Below are 16,639 nucleotides of genomic sequence, written 5' to 3'. Positions count from 1 at the left end.
TTTAATATCAGGTTCCAATGATAACTGTAGATTTGTGACTGTATAATCAACTATGTGCCATCACATTGTATTTCGAGTTGATTGGGCTGTTTAGAAATTGTTAACGTCAAACTTAGGCAAAGTTTTTTGAATAGTCAAGGTTCAATACTTATACAGGGGATAGAGAGGACGTTAGAGCAAAATGTGTTGAGCATCAAATGGTATTAAATATAGACAAAGTATAAACGAAATAAACCCCATTTTAATAGGATCCCAATTAAGGAGAGTGTATGCTTTCTATTGAATTAGCGGTAAGCGCCGTGGGGATGGTGAATAATAGAGGACACAATAGCATTCTCTTTATATAGCACCCATACTAATGCACAACAGTTATCGAGATACGATAAATATTCAACAAGATATCCGAGTGTACTTGCACATGCCTGAATTTTTCAAGTTGTGTTTGAAAATGTTGAGTTGAGTAAGTAAAATATTTATTATGGTAGATTTGAGCACAATAGTCATTTTAAACAATAGAAATAAAAACTTATATACATTTATGTACTTATACTACGAATGGGTAGAATCGTGAAAGCTATACTATACTGTGTCATTATTCATACAGAGTTCTCGATTTGGTAGCTAAAGAAGTAACCCATCTTCAGCAAATTCAACATTTTCACGGATGTGATCACTTAGACGTCGCGCGATGTTTTTATCACGCTCCCCAGAATCGTCATTGTTTTGTAGACCCGTATTTTGGCTCTCCGATAGAGGCATAGATTGCTAGAAGGTTAAGAAGAATATGTGGTAAGAAAGGTAGAGTCGAGAGAAGACAAAATATTGAAGTCCTTACAGGCTCTTCCGTAGTTACAGGTTGCATCGTATTAGATACTTCGTCGCTAAAACGACGAAATTCTTCTATAATTACATACATAAGTGCCATCAGTTTAGGCGACAGGAAAAGGGATTTCCACATTATACCTTGCTTGTTCTTGTCCATGGTTAATCAGTCGAGGTTCTTTCCGAGTGGAATCGAATGAAGAGTAGCGAGTGAAAAAGACGATAGCGTGGGGAAATAAGTGGAGAGAGGGTCGCCTTTTATGGACGTGGATGTCTCGTTGAACAAATTACGCCAAAGACAGTCTAATAACTTCTTAAACTAAGCAGTCACAAATACAGTCACAACCGCGTCACTTGGTGTCATACATTAAGTGATATTAAGGATTTAAGGAACTTTAGTTTTCTTTCCATTGCATTCGATAGATGAACATGGAAGCTGATGCATCTGTCAATTCAAATGGACAAGTTTCCATTGATTCCCAAAATGTACCCGAGCACCCCTCCTCTAATACGACGCTGGCTGCCGAAAGCAGCTTATCTAAATTCAGTTTAGGGATCGTTGATCAGGATGTACTTGAGAGAGATCTTATGTCAAAGGTATCTCTCCTGCTCCTGAATATTTTTATGCCCGCCTTTTCATTGTGGCATTACCTGGATTTACTAATTGATTTCTTACAAATTTGTCGAAAAGGCTGATCGTGAGATCAATGAACGCGAAGATGAAATTGAGAGAAAGAGATTGAAGAAAACACAAACGCAATCGAGGTTTTTATCATCTATATGATCAAGAGAAAATTTTCGAGAATGGATTAATTTATGGACTCTATTTCATTACAGCAAAATTCTGCATCAGCTTTCACAACTGAGGACTCAGCTGAGCAGTCCTCAAACCAAATCCACAGCTAAAGATCAAATACGAGAGCGAATTGTTTCTCTAGTAAGAAACACAGCGATTTCGCTATATTTTTGTTGCACATCTCACTTATATGAATGCAGGCAAAAGACTTGAATGATCTTAAGCAAGATGAGCAAGACATAAAGAAACGCATCTCGGAACGACAAAAGAATCTCCAAAACTCTGATCCGAATGGTAGAAATTGTCGCTTCTTATCTATTCATGTTAGCGATATGTAACAACGACGTTCTCTTCCATAGCGATTCAAAATAACCTTCGTGCTCCTAATGAATCTGTCCGCGATTACCTGATTAGAACTGGGAAAATTACTCCATTTGATCGCATGGATGATATAGAGGGTTCCGCTGCCACACCGAATCTCTTTATTTCACAACCGACTTCTCACCGAAATCTCAAGCGGCCAACCCTAGATTTTAGCATTTCCGAACAGCGTCCTTCGAGCCGACGTCGCATTATACAAAGGTCAAAGCCCAATCATGCAGACTCTTCTGTCGATACCAATACGGACAGCTTAGATGATTTTGACACCTCTAATGACATAAGAGAGATCGACGGTGTTAACCTCTCAGAAAGTCATATAGAGGAAGAGTCCATTTCAGACTCTTCAATAGTGAGAAAAAAATTGAGAGATGCTGAGCTTTCGGAAGAGGATTATGAACCGAAAACGGAGGGAGACCTGCCGGATGACGAATTGAGCGATTTTAGTACGGCGAATGTAGGATCGTCAATAAGACAAAAATACCAGCCTGAATATCAGGATGATGGCGACGAAACTATTTATCTATCAAGGATAGAATCCTGGGCACGGAAAAGAAAGCTACTTCGTTGGCGTTTAAATCATGTAAATATTCCCATTTATGATATATATTTAAAGTTCTTGATAACCGACTTGATTTTGCTCTGTTAGCTTGACAAGCTAGCCACATATGAACTCAACGATGAAGAAATTGAGGAGGCCGGTTTGGGCGAAGATTTCGATCCTGAAACTGAATTCCATGCACCTCACCCATCTGAAGATGATGCTATCTTCGATGATGGATTTCGCGTACCCGGAGATGTTTACTCGAACCTATTTGACTACCAAAAGACTTGTAAGTAGTGATATCTGAATCTCAATAATCTCTACTCAACTATACTGTTATTTCACTAGGCGTACGATGGCTATGGGAATTACACCGCCAAAAAGCAGGTGGTATCATTGGAGATGAAATGGTAACACCAACATGCCCCTTTATGAAATTGCAGAAATTAAGAAACTCAACCCAATTTACTCCAAAAGGGTCTCGGAAAGACTGTTCAGATCATCTCATTCCTGGCTGGACTTTTTTACTCAAAACTGCTGAAGGGTCCCGTAATTATTGTATGTCCAGCTACTATCATGAAGCAATGGGTAAAAGAGTTCCACAATTGGTGGCCACCAATGCGAGTAGCTGTCCTGCACTCCAGTGGTAGCGGGATGTTGGCGCTCAGTGGTGAAAAGAAGGTAGGAAGTGGGGATGAATCTTACGAGGACGATGTATCTGAAACAGAGGAAAAGCCGAACCGAATTAATCCCAAGAGTCATCGCAAGGCAAAGGGAATTGTTGATAAAATATGCACTGATGGCCACGTTATTGTGACGACCTATTCAGGAGTACGACAGCATCGCGACAAACTTCTTCCCCGTCGCTGGGCATATGCCGTGCTTGATGAGGGGCATAAAATTCGGAATCCTGATTCAGATATTGCGTTGACTTGCAAACAATTCAAAACTCCTCATCGAGTAATACTTTCTGGAACGCCGATTCAGAACAGTCTTACAGAGTTGTGGTCCCTCTTCGATTTCGTGTTCCCAGGTCGGCTGGGTACCCTACCAGTTTTCCAGAACCAATTTTCGATTCCAATTAATTTGGGAGGTTACGCAAATGCGAGCAATGTACAAGTACAAACAGCATATAAATGTGCTGTCGTCCTCAGGGATCTTATCAACCCGTATTTGCTAAGGCGGATGAAGGCTGATGTCGCGGCCGATTTACCGAAAAAGACGGAGCAAGTCCTGTTTTGCCGACTGACTACATATCAGCGTCGAGCCTATGAGGAATTTCTTAAAAGCAAGGAAATGGACGCGATCATGGAAGGACGACGACAGGTGCTTTTTGGAATTGATATAGTACGAAAAATTTGCAACCACCCTGATATTCTCCAGCGTGAGGCAGGAAAAAACGTAAATATCAAATATGTTTTGTTGCAACTAAAAATCCACTAACCATGGTGACACCATTCTCCGTACTCCTAGGACCCTAATTATGGCGATTATAAGAAATCCGGAAAGATGCTTGTAGTCAAGGCGCTTCTGCAATTATGGAAACAGCAAAATCATCGTGTGCTACTTTTTTCCCAGACCCGTCAAATGCAAGACATTCTCGAGAAATTTATTCGAGAAGAAGGATATATTTACCGGCGCATGGACGGGCTTACTCCAATTCAGAATCGCATGGCTCTTGTCAACGAGTTTAACGCAAATAAAAGTGTATATGTGTTCCTACTGACGACGAAGGTAGGCGGATTAGGGGTAAACCTGACTGGTGCAGATCGAGTGATAATATTTGATCCAGATTGGGTAAGCACTGGGACATTAAAAGGAAAAAAAAACTTGCTCCTTGTGTTGATATTACTCCCTCTTCTCATCCAGAATCCTTCCACCGATGTTCAAGCTAGAGAACGCGCTTGGCGGCTTGGACAAAAACGTGATGTAACGATATACCGCTTGATGACTTCGGGAACCATTGAGGAGAAGATATACCATCGACAGATATTTAAGCAATTTCTTACCAATAAGATCCTCAAGGACCCAAAGCAGAAACGATTTTTTAGGGTATGTCCAATATATTTGATCCTGATTTGTTATGGAAACCAACGCGGTCACAGTGAATTGACCCTTGAGTGTTTTTTCAATAGTCGCATGATCTTCGAGATCTTTTCACATTAGCTGCAAACGATAGCACTACAGAAACCGGAAATTTATTCAAAGGATCGGAAATTCGCCCTAAAAGCGAAGGAAAAAAGAAAATACGAAGAAAAAAGCGAAATCCCCAAGAGGACGATGAACGAGATTTGCAAGCAATTGATGATGTAGCTGGAGTGGAAAAATAGTAAGGACTTTCACACTTTCTCAATTTAAAGTTTCTAATATTAAATTATTATTAGTCGTCCGCCCGACGAACAGGAAAGACCTACTGATGGACACACTTTTGCGGATACCAAGCAACCGATAAATGATGAAGTGGACGCGGATGATCGGATTTTGCAGAACTTATTTGAGATGACTGGGATACAAAGTGCATTAAAACATGATGCGATTATGGATTCGCATCATCAAGAAGATGTGATTGTGGAGAAAGAAGGTTAAAATGTTCATTGGTTAGCTCTTTATTTCTTTTCTAATTATTAACTTTTGCACGGTGAATATAGCTGAGAGAGTCGCAAATCGAGCCCTGTCAGCCTTACGAGAATCTCGCCGTCAACGCAACCAATTGGCTGTCGGTGTTCCTACTTGGACAGGGCGTTACGGGGCGGCAGGCGCCCCTCGCTCCCTTCTCGAAAATGCCTGTCAAAACTCACCGGCTAAGCTGAGTTCCTCGTCTCCACGCTTCGGGCAGAAACCTAGCGCTACTCCGGCAGCGAATTCAGCTGCAGCCTCGACTTCCAACAGGTCACGCTTTGGGAGCGGGACGATTTCTGGATTTCTGCGAGAAGGACCAAGCAATCGCGGAGGAGTTAGCTCTAGTGTACTCTTGGCTGGAATGCGTGAGCGCGCTTTAGCGGAGAAAAATAGCTCAGGAGTTGCAGAATCTCTTCTTTCCCCTGCTGCATCCCAAGATATAGGCGACCGTGAGACTCTTGTATTACAAATACGTGAGTTTATGGTGGAGAGAGGAGGTCGCACCCATGTCGACGACATCAGAGCGCAATTCAACAATGCTGCGAGCGGCCAGGAGATAGTTGCTTATTTAAAGGCGCTTGCTTGCGAAGTAACAAAAGGGGAATGGGAGCTCAAGTCCGATTTCCTCTGAACTTAAATTACATTTGTTATCCACTTGACGTCGTTTACTTTTCTACCTCAGAGAACTTTGTATGCCTGCTATAATCACTTCAATCGTTGTATAATTATTAGAGTAGATGTACTTTTTTACATATACAATTATTTTTGATTCAAAGCTGTTATTGAGGTGAGGATTATTCATTGTATATATTTTATTCCTTTTAGAAAATAGAGGACGTAATAAGCAAAGGAAGATAGAACAAAGAGGACGAGAGTGCGGGAGTGGGCAAGGATTACCAGCAGAATAATAAAAAAAAATAAAAATAAAACTAACAATCATAAACCAAGAAATGCTGTGTGTAGATAAATATATGTGTGTAGATATATCATCTTAATTACTGCTGGTTGCACTCTGGTGCCTTATCGCCTTTACTCTTTGGCTTGGCATCGTCGATCTCGTCGTCATCGTCGTCTAATTCGTCCAAATCCTCCTCATCATCGTCCTCGTTATCCTCATCGCCCAACAGGCCATCGTCGTAATCATCGGCATCCACGTCCTCATACTCGAGCGCCTTGCCCGTGAACCAGTCGACTGCATGAGGGATGAGCTTGTCCTTGAATTCCTCACCAAGCTCGTAGTCTGCCTCGAGTTTGGCCTCAAGAGTTTCGAGATCATCCTCATCAACCACTTCATCATCGGCAGGGATGGAAGGGGGGGCGAAGAAAGAGAAGAATGTATCGGTGGACACAGTTTTCTTCACTACACGCGTCTCACTGGTGCCTAACAAATTGAGAAAAGCGCATTTTAGAAACCATTAGCGGGGGAGAGTGTGTATGCAATCGATCCAAGGGTAATGGTGCAGAACATTCATTTTTTGAATAGAATAGAAAAATTCAACAGAAAAGCCTTACCTTTGCGGCGTTGGACTTTGGTTTGGAGGGTGATGCTAAGGTTTTTGCTAGGATCCTTCCATTTGATTTCAGTTCCCTCAGCACGATCGTACACAAAATCTCCACCATAGCCGGGCTTCTCTTGATAATAGTAGGTCTTGCTGAGAACGGTGTTTTCGAAGAAGTCATTGGAAGCAAACTCAAATTCAAGGCGGAAACCAGGTTTGTCGAGATAAGCAAGGCGGATGTCAACGAGATGCTTTAATGCTTCCTCATCGCGTTCAGTAATGAGCTCTGCGAGCTGGAGGTGGTTTTTCATTGCCGTGAGCCAGAACTCGGGGACTCCAGTAACCGGGGTCTCCTCCGATTCCTCCTCCTTCTTTGTTTCTTCTACATTGCTCTCCTCGCCTCGCTCCTTTGCATCAACCTCACGACCAGATTTAATTTCTTCATCTGTCGGTTCCTGCGAGCCATTCACCAGCGCAGAACGCTTCTCATAGAGAGGTCGATACAAATCAAGATATTTTTTCTCAAGAGCAAGCACCTCCTCCTGGAAGTTGGCCTCAAGTGAAGCGTGTTGAGACTGCAGATGCTTGAGGGCATAGATTCGGCGTTTTACAGATGCCGGTAAATTTTCTACAGAGTAATCGGTAGCACCAAACTTGCTGGCCAAGTTAGAGAGATGTGGATTGAAAATGGCTAAATGGCAAAGCAGACCGATTTAGATATCCAGTCATATGGAGATAAAACATCTCCAGACATATTATGCCAGAGAGAGTGTGTAGAACACTACTCGATACAAACCTTGATTTGTGGACTCCATCCGGTATAATTTGAGATGGGAAATATATATATCAAAATTGAGGTGGAAGAGCAAGAGTAAACACGCCTTTTCAATCGAGAACCTTTGTCGCACTCTGTTTTCGCTACCCATCAGTGGTCTAAATTCGAACTCCTATACTATTTTGCCCCTTCAGATGTATAAGAACAAGCAATGTGAGTGGCAACTTCAGTGACTGTTTCAACAAAAAAGGAGAGCAAATTTAAGAGAATAAGAAGATTCGCCCCCAACAATTTAGGGGAAGGTGGGATTCCATAAATTGGATGCCGACGACTCCAAAGTCGTGCCTCACGGTTATACAACTAGCCGTGTCCCCCAGGTTGACTTTGTTGTGAATTGTTGAAATTGGTTATAGCTGAAATATCTTATCAACTTTCGTTTAATTCTGCGATGAATTATAATATAAGAGGCTGCACGCTCTTTCAATTGGCTTCTGTCTGTTAGTCGTGTATCCTTACCCACTGCGAAATTTGACCATCGCCCTCAGTAAGACTGCAGTGGCTTGATGGAATTATTGTGCATCCCAGTCCACTTGATATGACGGATTGAAGCGAAGGTGTTTTATATCTCTTTGAAGCACTGGTTTTATTCAAAAATGCTGAAACCAAAATATTGGTATAAACTCCAATAAAATAACCCATCACTGTATGAATCTAAGAGTAGATACCTTTGAATGTAGAATGCGTAATTTGGCTGATAATAGTTGATCCACAGGTCAGTTCTTCGAGAAAACGCAGTCTCTACGCCAATAATGCTGATTTATAATCAGATGAAAAAATTACTCCATTTGCTAAAATGGTCGCTTTCCTTCCGAGATCCTCGCCTCATAACAGAGGTCCTCTGCGCAGAATGGTCTTTCGCCACATTTCGATCTGCCAAAATAAATGGAAGGCAACCACTCATTAAGGCTTATTTTAATTTTTCTTTCACCAACCCTTGAATTTAGCCCACTTAATTATTGCATCATATTGTGATATAATAATGTCCATTCCATAATTAGTAACGCAAATTGATTGGTTGCATATCACCGTGCCGATAAAAGCACGAATGGAATTGCCTTCTAGTCAAAAAGGAAGGTGCATAGTGGTTCGAGTAGAAGCTTGAAGGGTTTCTATTCAAGAGGTTCAAAAAGATTCGATACATTTCTCAAAGGTAATATTATCTCATGTCGATGATCTTCGCTGCCAACGGTTATTTTTCCTTTGAATCGCCCATATTTTGTAAAGCAAAGCTTAGCAGCTCTATTATTGCGCATAGCAAGCACAAATTATCTCGAAATAAAAAAAAGGGCTCGTATAATATCATGAACGCATTGCATTTGAAATCGTGAGGGGTCATTTTCAAAAGAGTTCGACCCAGTTAGATTTTGTACATTCTAAGTGTGTAATGTCTAGTATTTTTGAAATAATCCATCTCTCCGAGACAAAGATGAATGAGGAATGGCTTTAGGAAATGAGAAATGTGGGGCTCGGGGGAGTCCGATCGCCATGGCTGATATGAAAGACGAAAAAGGTTAGGAAATATAAGGGAAAGTGAAGCCAAAGATGAGTAAGTTGGGACGGAACAAAGTTAAAACTGGCGATTAGTAAACTATTGAGATGTGGACTTGGCGCCTGCTTACGACTGCCTGAGAAGCATAAGGAAAAATTTATATCTGTCTGGAAGATAGGCATGACAACTGAAATCTGACTGGTGCTAGATTCGATTTTCCTACGCTCATTGTCTCATTTTTCTGATTTGTGAATTGGAATCCGTCATTATAAATTTATCTAGAGCCACTTTTTTGTCTTTCCACTTTTTATTCCCATTTCACACTTTTAACTGCACCCTCTCCTCTATTTATCCTATTTATCATTTACTCACCTCCCTCAAATCCATCACCATGCAAATCTTCGTCAAGACCCTCACCGGCAAGACAATCACCCTTGAAGTAGAGTCTTCTGACACCATTGAAACCGTTAAGCAGAAAATCCAAGACAAGGAGGGCATTCCGCCAGACCAGCAACGCCTGATCTTTGCCGGCAAGCAGCTTGAGGACGGGCGTACACTCTCAGATTACAATATCCAGAAAGAATCCACTCTACATCTTGTGCTAAGGTTGCGCGGCGGCAACGGAACACTGGGAAACCAGCCATCGCCAGTAGACAATGCATTTGCAAAAGAGAAAAATCCCTCACCTTCGCTCGAAACAACATCCTCCGCACCCGCATCCATCGATCTCTCAACAGAAGCTGAATCGAAACCATTGCAACTCTCTCCACAGTCAACTCCATCCCCAAGCCGCAAATTCCGGAGGTGTGCCTTCGAAGGTTGCTCTTCACGGGCCATGAAATTGGTGGGCGATTGTCGGTATTGTGAGCACAGCTTCTGTGGAAAGCATCGTATTCCTGAAATGCATTCTTGCGCCAACCTAACTAGCTGTAGACAAGATGCTCATGCCCGCAATTCAAGTAAATTGATCAGTGAGAAATGTGTTGCAAGCAAGGTTGAAAGTTTCTAGATTTTTCGCCTCCTCTTCTTATATATTACACTATTTCAGCCTATTATTTTTTTAGATCTCCCTGATTGAACTTTCCCCCCTACACACACCTTTTTTTTCCTCCCCTCCACCATATTTTGGATGTTCATTTATTGCGTATGTAAAAAGGACACTCTCCCTCGTCTCTTTTGCAGTAGTGTTCTGTGTAACATATTATTATATATAAAGAATCTCTACTTATTATATAAGGATGGTGGTACTGGATAGATGATATAGATTGATATAGATGATTAATTAAAAGGAATGTTCTTGGTTTACAACAGAGGAAGCGCTATATATCCAAAGAATATATATATAATATAATATAATTTTATGTACATACATATAGAACACTAGATGACCGATTATTTTCTATACTCGTCGATTTCATCCTCCCATACATATTCTTCTTCCACCTCTTCTCCCCATCGACCATCATCGTATTCCGACTCGTAATACTCCTCCGTTGGCTCGTCAAACCACCGCGGGCTTCTTCCCCCCATATAGAAGCCCTCTCCTGCAACTCTAGCGCGTAAATATTGATTCCACAATAATCGCCATTTGTCTTCGTCGCGGGGATGCATTTCTGGCCAAAATGTGAATTCCTCATTTGAGGGGTTTAAACGGAGAAATGGAGTGGGGACAGCCTGGGTATGAGGGAGAAGCAGCAAAGTAAGGAGAGTGATGAGCAGTGTGTTCATTATCCTCTTCACTGGAATGAGCGATGTCTGTGTTCTTCTGTGTTAAATGACGTGAAAAAAGAGAAGAAACAAGGAGAGAAAAATGAGCAAATATAGAGATTTTCTTTTTATCTAATTGCGTGTGGAGGATAGACAGCATAAACCACGCTTTTTAAGGCAGGTGGATCCTCGCCATATCTTGTCTTGATTAATTTTCCTTGGTGGTGCTTTTACTCAAATAGAAGAATATTTTATTCTCTAAACTCCCTTCCACTTGGGCTAACAACACCATGGTTAAAGGGATCCCGCTTGATACAATATTCTAGAGCCTAATGTGTCTCTTCGAAGTATTCTATCCTCACTTTAGTGAAGTGGAGGAGGGAATTCGTAAATGCCTTCGCGTACTCTAAATGGCCTTTACAGTTTGGCCCATCTCTCAGCGAAAGGTTTCATTCGCTCCTCTATTCCTCTTAGATTGCAATATAGTTGACAGGTTTGCCTCCTTTAAATCTTCCCTTTTTTAGAACCAGGATCGAAATAGAAGAAGGACTATTTCTGAATATTTCTAGATCTTGATGATGAAGTCAAGGGAGATACTTGTTGGCCATCTTCAATTCAACTCTTATTTTTTTCTCTTATTAAATAATTATTTTCCCTCCGAAAGAGAGAAAATGCACAAAAAATTGTAAAAGGCCCTTAATGAGCACGAAACACGGTATTCTTTAGTAAAAGGCGAAAGAATAATATCGTTATGCTTCGCGCTCAGGCCTGAGAGTGAAGAACAGCCAGTGAGCGGGAAATTGAGTTGAATTTATAGTTCGGCGGGGTAGGAAAAGGAATTTCGCCAGTTTGTGGGTTTCAAATTTTGAATATTGGTTGAGGGCAGAATTTCACCCTTGGCTCCTTAGTCACATGTATTTTTCAACTCCTTCAGGCTCTTTTGCCCTTATACATTCCTTTTTCTCCTGCCTGTATTTATTTCATAAACCAAAAAAGATAGCAGAAGAGGATGGAGTTACTGCGTAAATATGAGCGCTTCATGCTTAAAAATGCATCTCAGATAAGTGCAGTGGAGAACTCGCTGCGATCCTTGAGCTACATCCTGCCAGGTATTTTATATCTGCAATTTTTCTCTATCTCCATTCTGAAAGATAACTCTTTACATGATCAATTCGATGGGTTGTATACTATTTTTTAAAAAATCCGTTTCTATACATCTGTAGGAAGATTTCAGGACTCCGAGCTAGCATCTCAAGCACGTAAGATTTTCCATTATTTAAGTTTAATCAACCGAGGCATTCCATTTTTTTATACTCTTCAAATTTATATAAATGTAGTTTTTGCGGCCCTTAATATTCTCGGTCTCTATCACGACAACATCTTAACGCGAGCCGCTGCTTCCTCTACTGCTGTTCGTCACTTACCTTCCTCTCAAAATCGTTACACCCGTTTTTGGATGTCTATTTCTTCAAATTATGACCGCATTGCCCTTGTTCTCACGCTCCTACAATACACAGAGGTGGTAGCTGAGATGAGCGTACAGAAAAAATGGGGTCGAGAGGCCAAATGGAGAGTGGTGACTTTAATTGAGTTGGTGAAGTGAGTTGATGTGGTATTGGCATATTGTTTGTCGTGAATTGTTTTTCTTATCAAAATTATTTTTCAACCCTCGAATAGAGTAATATGCCGGCTTGCTCTGTTCCGCAAAACCGGTTATCGCCTGCTCCTGCATCCTTCTTATCTCGAACGTGACGTGGATCCTTCAGAGATAGATCCCGACGAACCCTCCTCTGATTCTGACGCACACCATCACCTATCCCAAGCTGATACCACATGGGTGGGCGCCCGCACTGGCACGCTACATCCTACCCTTGCCGCATCTATTGAGTTGAATGGAGCTACCAACGGCTCGCTCAAAGCAAATGGCATAGCCAACGGAAAGGGAAAAGCAGGTGCCAATGGCCATGTGAAGGCAAAGCACCCCAATGTTACAGCTTTCCTGATGTCTAAGGTCCTGCGTATCGACACCCTTCTCCCTCCCGATCGCCTAGTCCGGCCTTTGCGTGATTTTGGACGACTGGCTGAACTGCTATTCATTGTTCGACCGCTGATATATGTGCTGGCCATCAGGCGATACGGGAAAAATTCATGGCGTCCTTGGTGGATTTCATTCATATTAGAGATTATGGCTCGTGCACTTTTGCATGAATACTATGAAATTCGTGGAGGAAAGAGGACGATGACGAGTCTTGAACGTGAAGAGCACACAAGAAGATGGTATCTCTTGTTCTTTTATGTCCTAAGAAGCCCATTCTATGATAACTACACAAGGTAAATCGCTTTGCTTCATGGAGGATACGTCAAGATGCTCAAATCTATATTATTTCCCCCGATTATTAGATCTCGCCTTGATGGATTTATCGAGTCCTGGAGTAAGCGACCGCTTCTTTCTCTCGTGGCGGGCATTATCCAAGATTATAAGCCATTGTGGGAATCGGTGTACTTCTATAGTGAGTTCATTTCTTTATTTTTTTTTTTCTTTTCTTTCTCGCGATGTAATGGAATAGCTAATCTAATTATGTTATATTTATATAGCTGCTGGGTCTTAAATACAATCCAACGCTTATAAAATATATAAAATTCATATTCCTTGTCATTTTTTTTTACTTTTTACTTTTTTATTATTTTAATTAATAATCCTTGAAAGCTATCAGTTTATCCTTATTTTTCTCCTAGTTTCTGGCAATGTGTTTCTTTGAGCTTTCCTGCCTACAGAAAGGAAAACAAGAGCTTTTGGATAATTTTTCTCACCTCTTGTGAAACCAATTAGGACTGACAAATACTATTAGGCTTCCCGAACCTTGCATGAGATTATTCAATTGTTACCGATTTGGAACGAGATTCGCACACCTTTTTTTATATAAGAAAGTACGACTTCGCCATAAACCTACTCAGAATTATCGAAAATTCGATACTACCACTTTTACATCAGCGACAATATCAACGAATATAAACCATGGCTTCAAGAATAGCTCGGAGTATTATTAAAAGCGTCTTCGCACCGGAGCAAGGAGTAGGAATCGACTGATGGTTTCCCAATTTGTATTTATACTAATCTGTTTCACTATAGGAAGGAGTTGGTGCGCGAGTCCGGCGCTCTATCGGCTCTTCTCAGGTTCGTAATCTAGATCCCTTTCTAATGCTTGATCAATTCGATGTTCAGCCGCCTGCTGGCTTCCCCGATCATCCTCATCGAGGTCAAGAAACTGTGACGTATGTGCTGGAAGGAGCAGTTATGCATGAAGATTTCGCGGGCCATAGAGGTACAATTTACCCAGGAGATCTGCAGTGGATGACCGCTGGAAAGGGTATCATGCATGCGGAAATGTATGTATTTTTTTTTTCACCATTTCTTGTGGTTGATTCCACTAATGATGTACTTTTGTTTAGGCCTGCCCCTTGCGGTGCTAAGGGACTTCAACTGTGGGTGAATTTGCCTCGGAAACATAAAATGTGCGAGCCTCGTTATCAAGAACTTCGCGATGAATCCATTCCACGTGTTCAACCACAAGAGGGCGTCAGCGTCAAGGTCATCTCTGGTAGTGCGTTTGGAATAGATAGTCCTGTGTTCACACGGACACCTATCTTGTTCCTTGATGTCAACATGAAGCAAGGCAAAAAGCTAGACATTGTAAGTTTGCTTCTTCTAACTCATCATATTTAACCTCGTATTGATGGACCAACCTTCCCGTGTGTAGGAAATACCCAAGCACTATAACGGCTTCGTGTTCACTATTTCTGGAAATGCACAATTCGGTGAGCATCGTTCCAAAGAGCACCACACTCTCGTTCTCAGTGATGGCGAATATCTTCCCGTCGAGAGCCCCGAAAATGACGCCAGATTTGTTGTGATTGCCGGCGAGCCGCTCAAAGAGCCGATCAAGCAATATGGCCCTTTCGTGATGAGTACAGACGAGGAAATTTACTCGACCATGATGGACTATCAGACAGCAAGCAATGGATTCGAGAGAGTAAGGCAGTGGAAGTCTGATATTGGAAACAAGTAGTAAAACTAGTATGAGATTGGAGCTGAACGCATTGTATTCTTTGTTTTCATGACCTTTTATATGCTATGATATGTAGAGTTTAATTTTTTTATTATATAAAATTATTTGCTTTTGCGAAATTATCTACCCTATTGTGTCTACTTTTTGAAAAAAAAAAACAACGTTTTGTATCCTCATCTTTCATTTATTTTGTTTTAAGCCTGCAAAAGTATTTTAAAATACATGGTATTCACACACGAATTAGACAAATTTATCATTACCCGACATATCCACCACTTCCATATCTACTCCTTCCATCTCCAATGCGGTCATAGCATCGAACGCAATATCATAGATAATGAGGGACCACTCGAACATTGCATAATATGTGTATGCTATCCATGATTGGATTTCGTTAGCAAAGGCGCGAGCTCTTTACGCTTTACTTCATACAGATGAGAAGAGTTACCTCCAGGAACATGATAGATCTTATGCTGTATAAAAAGATACGCTAATGGCATCAAGCTTCCAAAAAATGCGTAGCATATCCTTTTTCTCCATTTCGATGGGCTGGTTTTTTCATTGGAGGGGATCATGATATTTCCCACCATCCAAGGCAGTGTAAGGATCACGTAGGTTATCATGGCAAAGTCGTGGAGAGAATGATCGTCGGTACTAGTTACGTACACCCAACCTCCACATGCCACAGTGCGAGCCAAGCCGATTGCGAGGAACACGGTTCGCCAACGAGGTGGAAAAGCAGATTTAGATCGAAGATAGTTTACAAAAACCAGAATAAAGCGAGGGCCCGATGTAAGTGCGATGAAAATCTGAAAGAGCGCACGTGCAGGGTACCTATCCCCGATCGTTGCACTGACACTAGGAAGCCATTCCTAATCCATCCATTGACCCAATATGAATATCACTCAGAATCGCTAAGAAAGATTGCTTACTTGTGGATATCCATAAAATTCATTTTCAACAATTTTGTGGTAGTGAGTCAAACATCCCACGATGAGTGCGATGAAAAATGCGGCTTGGTGAAACTTATGTTAGAAGTGCATTTACACAAAGCAAAAAAGATTACATACTATAGGCGAATAAAGTGTGGGCATGGATCACAGTGGTGACAGAAACCTAACACATCATTCAAAATTTCAAGTTGGTACAGGTAGTTGAATAAAACGAATTATCCATTTTACCTTTGCAACCACGATTCCATAATCTCTCCGGGGATTCGTTTGTATAACCGACATCAACACTTAGTTGTATTGTAATTAAGTGTACTAAAAGCTCTATATGGGAGATTCTTAACTCGATCGGTCATGCAAAATTTAGAAATTGGGAGTTTCCAAGCTTAATTAGACATACCGCATTTAGATTTTGAAGAATCAGCGTTTCAGAACTCTCTGCAACAGCATTAATATTTCCTTAAAAATACAATATATATTCAAGAATATACATTCTCGAAACACTTTTACGCCTCTTTGTTTTACACCCTTGAATTCGTTACAAATCATATACTAAATCTTCATTGTATTCTAATTATAACTCGCTTTTATATTCATCATGTCGACCCTCTCCGCATCTATTTCCCGTTTTATTTCCCAAGACTCGTTTCTTACTGTCCACTTCGCAGAAGAATTACCAAATGAGTTTGGAAGACATTTCCTCTTCGCTTACATATAAAGAACAGCTAGACGAAGTTGCACGATTCTCTTTTCATTCACGAGATGGCATGATTTTGTTTCATCATCTACAAGAACACACGGATAACACATACTACCAAACCTTTAGACAACTTGCACTTCTTCAAGCCGGTGAAAAACCTGAAGCAAGAAAAAACTGTTTTCTGTAGTCTCTGAGAAGTTTTCCTCGGGGATTTCTAAGAGGATAGGGCTTTA

The 16,639-nt window shown here is 41.1% G+C and overlaps 8 protein-coding genes across 8 annotated transcripts; 4 read left to right on the top strand and 4 right to left on the bottom strand.

Moving 5' to 3' along the window:
• Nucleotides 1–621: 621 nt before the first annotated feature.
• VTP21DRAFT_4593 (uncharacterized protein) lies at nt 622–982 on the bottom strand (the record flags this gene model as incomplete). The annotated part of the gene is made up of 3 exons (XM_069395021.1): nt 622–765; nt 836–900; nt 964–982. 3 exons carry the CDS (start codon nt 980–982, stop codon nt 622–624), a joined length of 228 nt encoding a protein of 75 aa, XP_069256201.1.
• Nucleotides 983–1,245: 263 nt separating this feature from the next.
• On the top strand, nt 1,246–5,790 carry VTP21DRAFT_4592 (uncharacterized protein; the record flags this gene model as incomplete). Its single annotated transcript, XM_069395020.1, has 13 exons — nt 1,246–1,419; nt 1,514–1,587; nt 1,660–1,759; nt 1,819–1,912; nt 1,978–2,579; nt 2,646–2,829; nt 2,889–2,950; nt 3,018–3,941; nt 4,014–4,337; nt 4,410–4,592; nt 4,676–4,869; nt 4,925–5,121; nt 5,189–5,790. 13 exons carry the CDS (start codon nt 1,246–1,248, stop codon nt 5,788–5,790), a joined length of 3,714 nt encoding a protein of 1,237 aa, XP_069256200.1.
• A 364-nt stretch (nt 5,791–6,154) lies between these two features.
• VTP21DRAFT_4591 (uncharacterized protein) lies at nt 6,155–7,473 on the bottom strand (the record flags this gene model as incomplete). The annotated part of the gene is made up of 3 exons (XM_069395019.1): nt 6,155–6,540; nt 6,672–7,349; nt 7,455–7,473. The coding sequence occupies 3 exons, from the start codon at nt 7,471–7,473 to the stop codon at nt 6,155–6,157; spliced, it is 1,083 nt and encodes a 360-aa protein (XP_069256199.1).
• Nucleotides 7,474–9,373: 1,900 nt separating this feature from the next.
• Nucleotides 9,374–9,991, top strand: VTP21DRAFT_4590 (uncharacterized protein; the record flags this gene model as incomplete). The annotated part of the gene is made up of 1 exon (XM_069395018.1): nt 9,374–9,991. The coding sequence occupies one exon, from the start codon at nt 9,374–9,376 to the stop codon at nt 9,989–9,991; it is 618 nt and encodes a 205-aa protein (XP_069256198.1).
• Nucleotides 9,992–10,374: 383 nt separating this feature from the next.
• On the bottom strand, nt 10,375–10,710 carry VTP21DRAFT_4589 (uncharacterized protein; the record flags this gene model as incomplete). The annotated part of the gene is made up of 1 exon (XM_069395016.1): nt 10,375–10,710. The coding sequence occupies one exon, from the start codon at nt 10,708–10,710 to the stop codon at nt 10,375–10,377; it is 336 nt and encodes a 111-aa protein (XP_069256197.1).
• Nucleotides 10,711–11,698: 988 nt separating this feature from the next.
• Nucleotides 11,699–13,298, top strand: VTP21DRAFT_4588 (uncharacterized protein; the record flags this gene model as incomplete). Its single annotated transcript, XM_069395015.1, has 6 exons — nt 11,699–11,798; nt 11,913–11,948; nt 12,027–12,288; nt 12,367–13,020; nt 13,090–13,199; nt 13,285–13,298. 6 exons carry the CDS (start codon nt 11,699–11,701, stop codon nt 13,296–13,298), a joined length of 1,176 nt encoding a protein of 391 aa, XP_069256196.1.
• Nucleotides 13,299–13,705: 407 nt separating this feature from the next.
• Nucleotides 13,706–14,756, top strand: VTP21DRAFT_4587 (uncharacterized protein; the record flags this gene model as incomplete). Its single annotated transcript, XM_069395014.1, has 4 exons — nt 13,706–13,762; nt 13,820–14,076; nt 14,140–14,380; nt 14,448–14,756. 4 exons carry the CDS (start codon nt 13,706–13,708, stop codon nt 14,754–14,756), a joined length of 864 nt encoding a protein of 287 aa, XP_069256195.1.
• Nucleotides 14,757–14,996: 240 nt separating this feature from the next.
• On the bottom strand, nt 14,997–15,991 carry VTP21DRAFT_4586 (uncharacterized protein; the record flags this gene model as incomplete). The annotated part of the gene is made up of 5 exons (XM_069395013.1): nt 14,997–15,130; nt 15,205–15,628; nt 15,689–15,771; nt 15,827–15,872; nt 15,938–15,991. 5 exons carry the CDS (start codon nt 15,989–15,991, stop codon nt 14,997–14,999), a joined length of 741 nt encoding a protein of 246 aa, XP_069256194.1.
• Between the last annotated feature and the right edge of the window lie 648 nt (nt 15,992–16,639).

The sequence above is a fragment of the Calcarisporiella thermophila genome (genome assembly GCF_041956535.1).
Source record: "Calcarisporiella thermophila strain CBS 279.70 unplaced genomic scaffold VTP21scaffold_2, whole genome shotgun sequence".
NCBI classification, from domain to species: Eukaryota; Fungi; Calcarisporiellomycota; class Calcarisporiellomycetes; order Calcarisporiellales; family Calcarisporiellaceae; genus Calcarisporiella; species Calcarisporiella thermophila.
The sequence above is the reverse complement of the archived record's forward strand: the minus strand, read 5'-3'. Positions and strand labels throughout refer to the sequence as shown.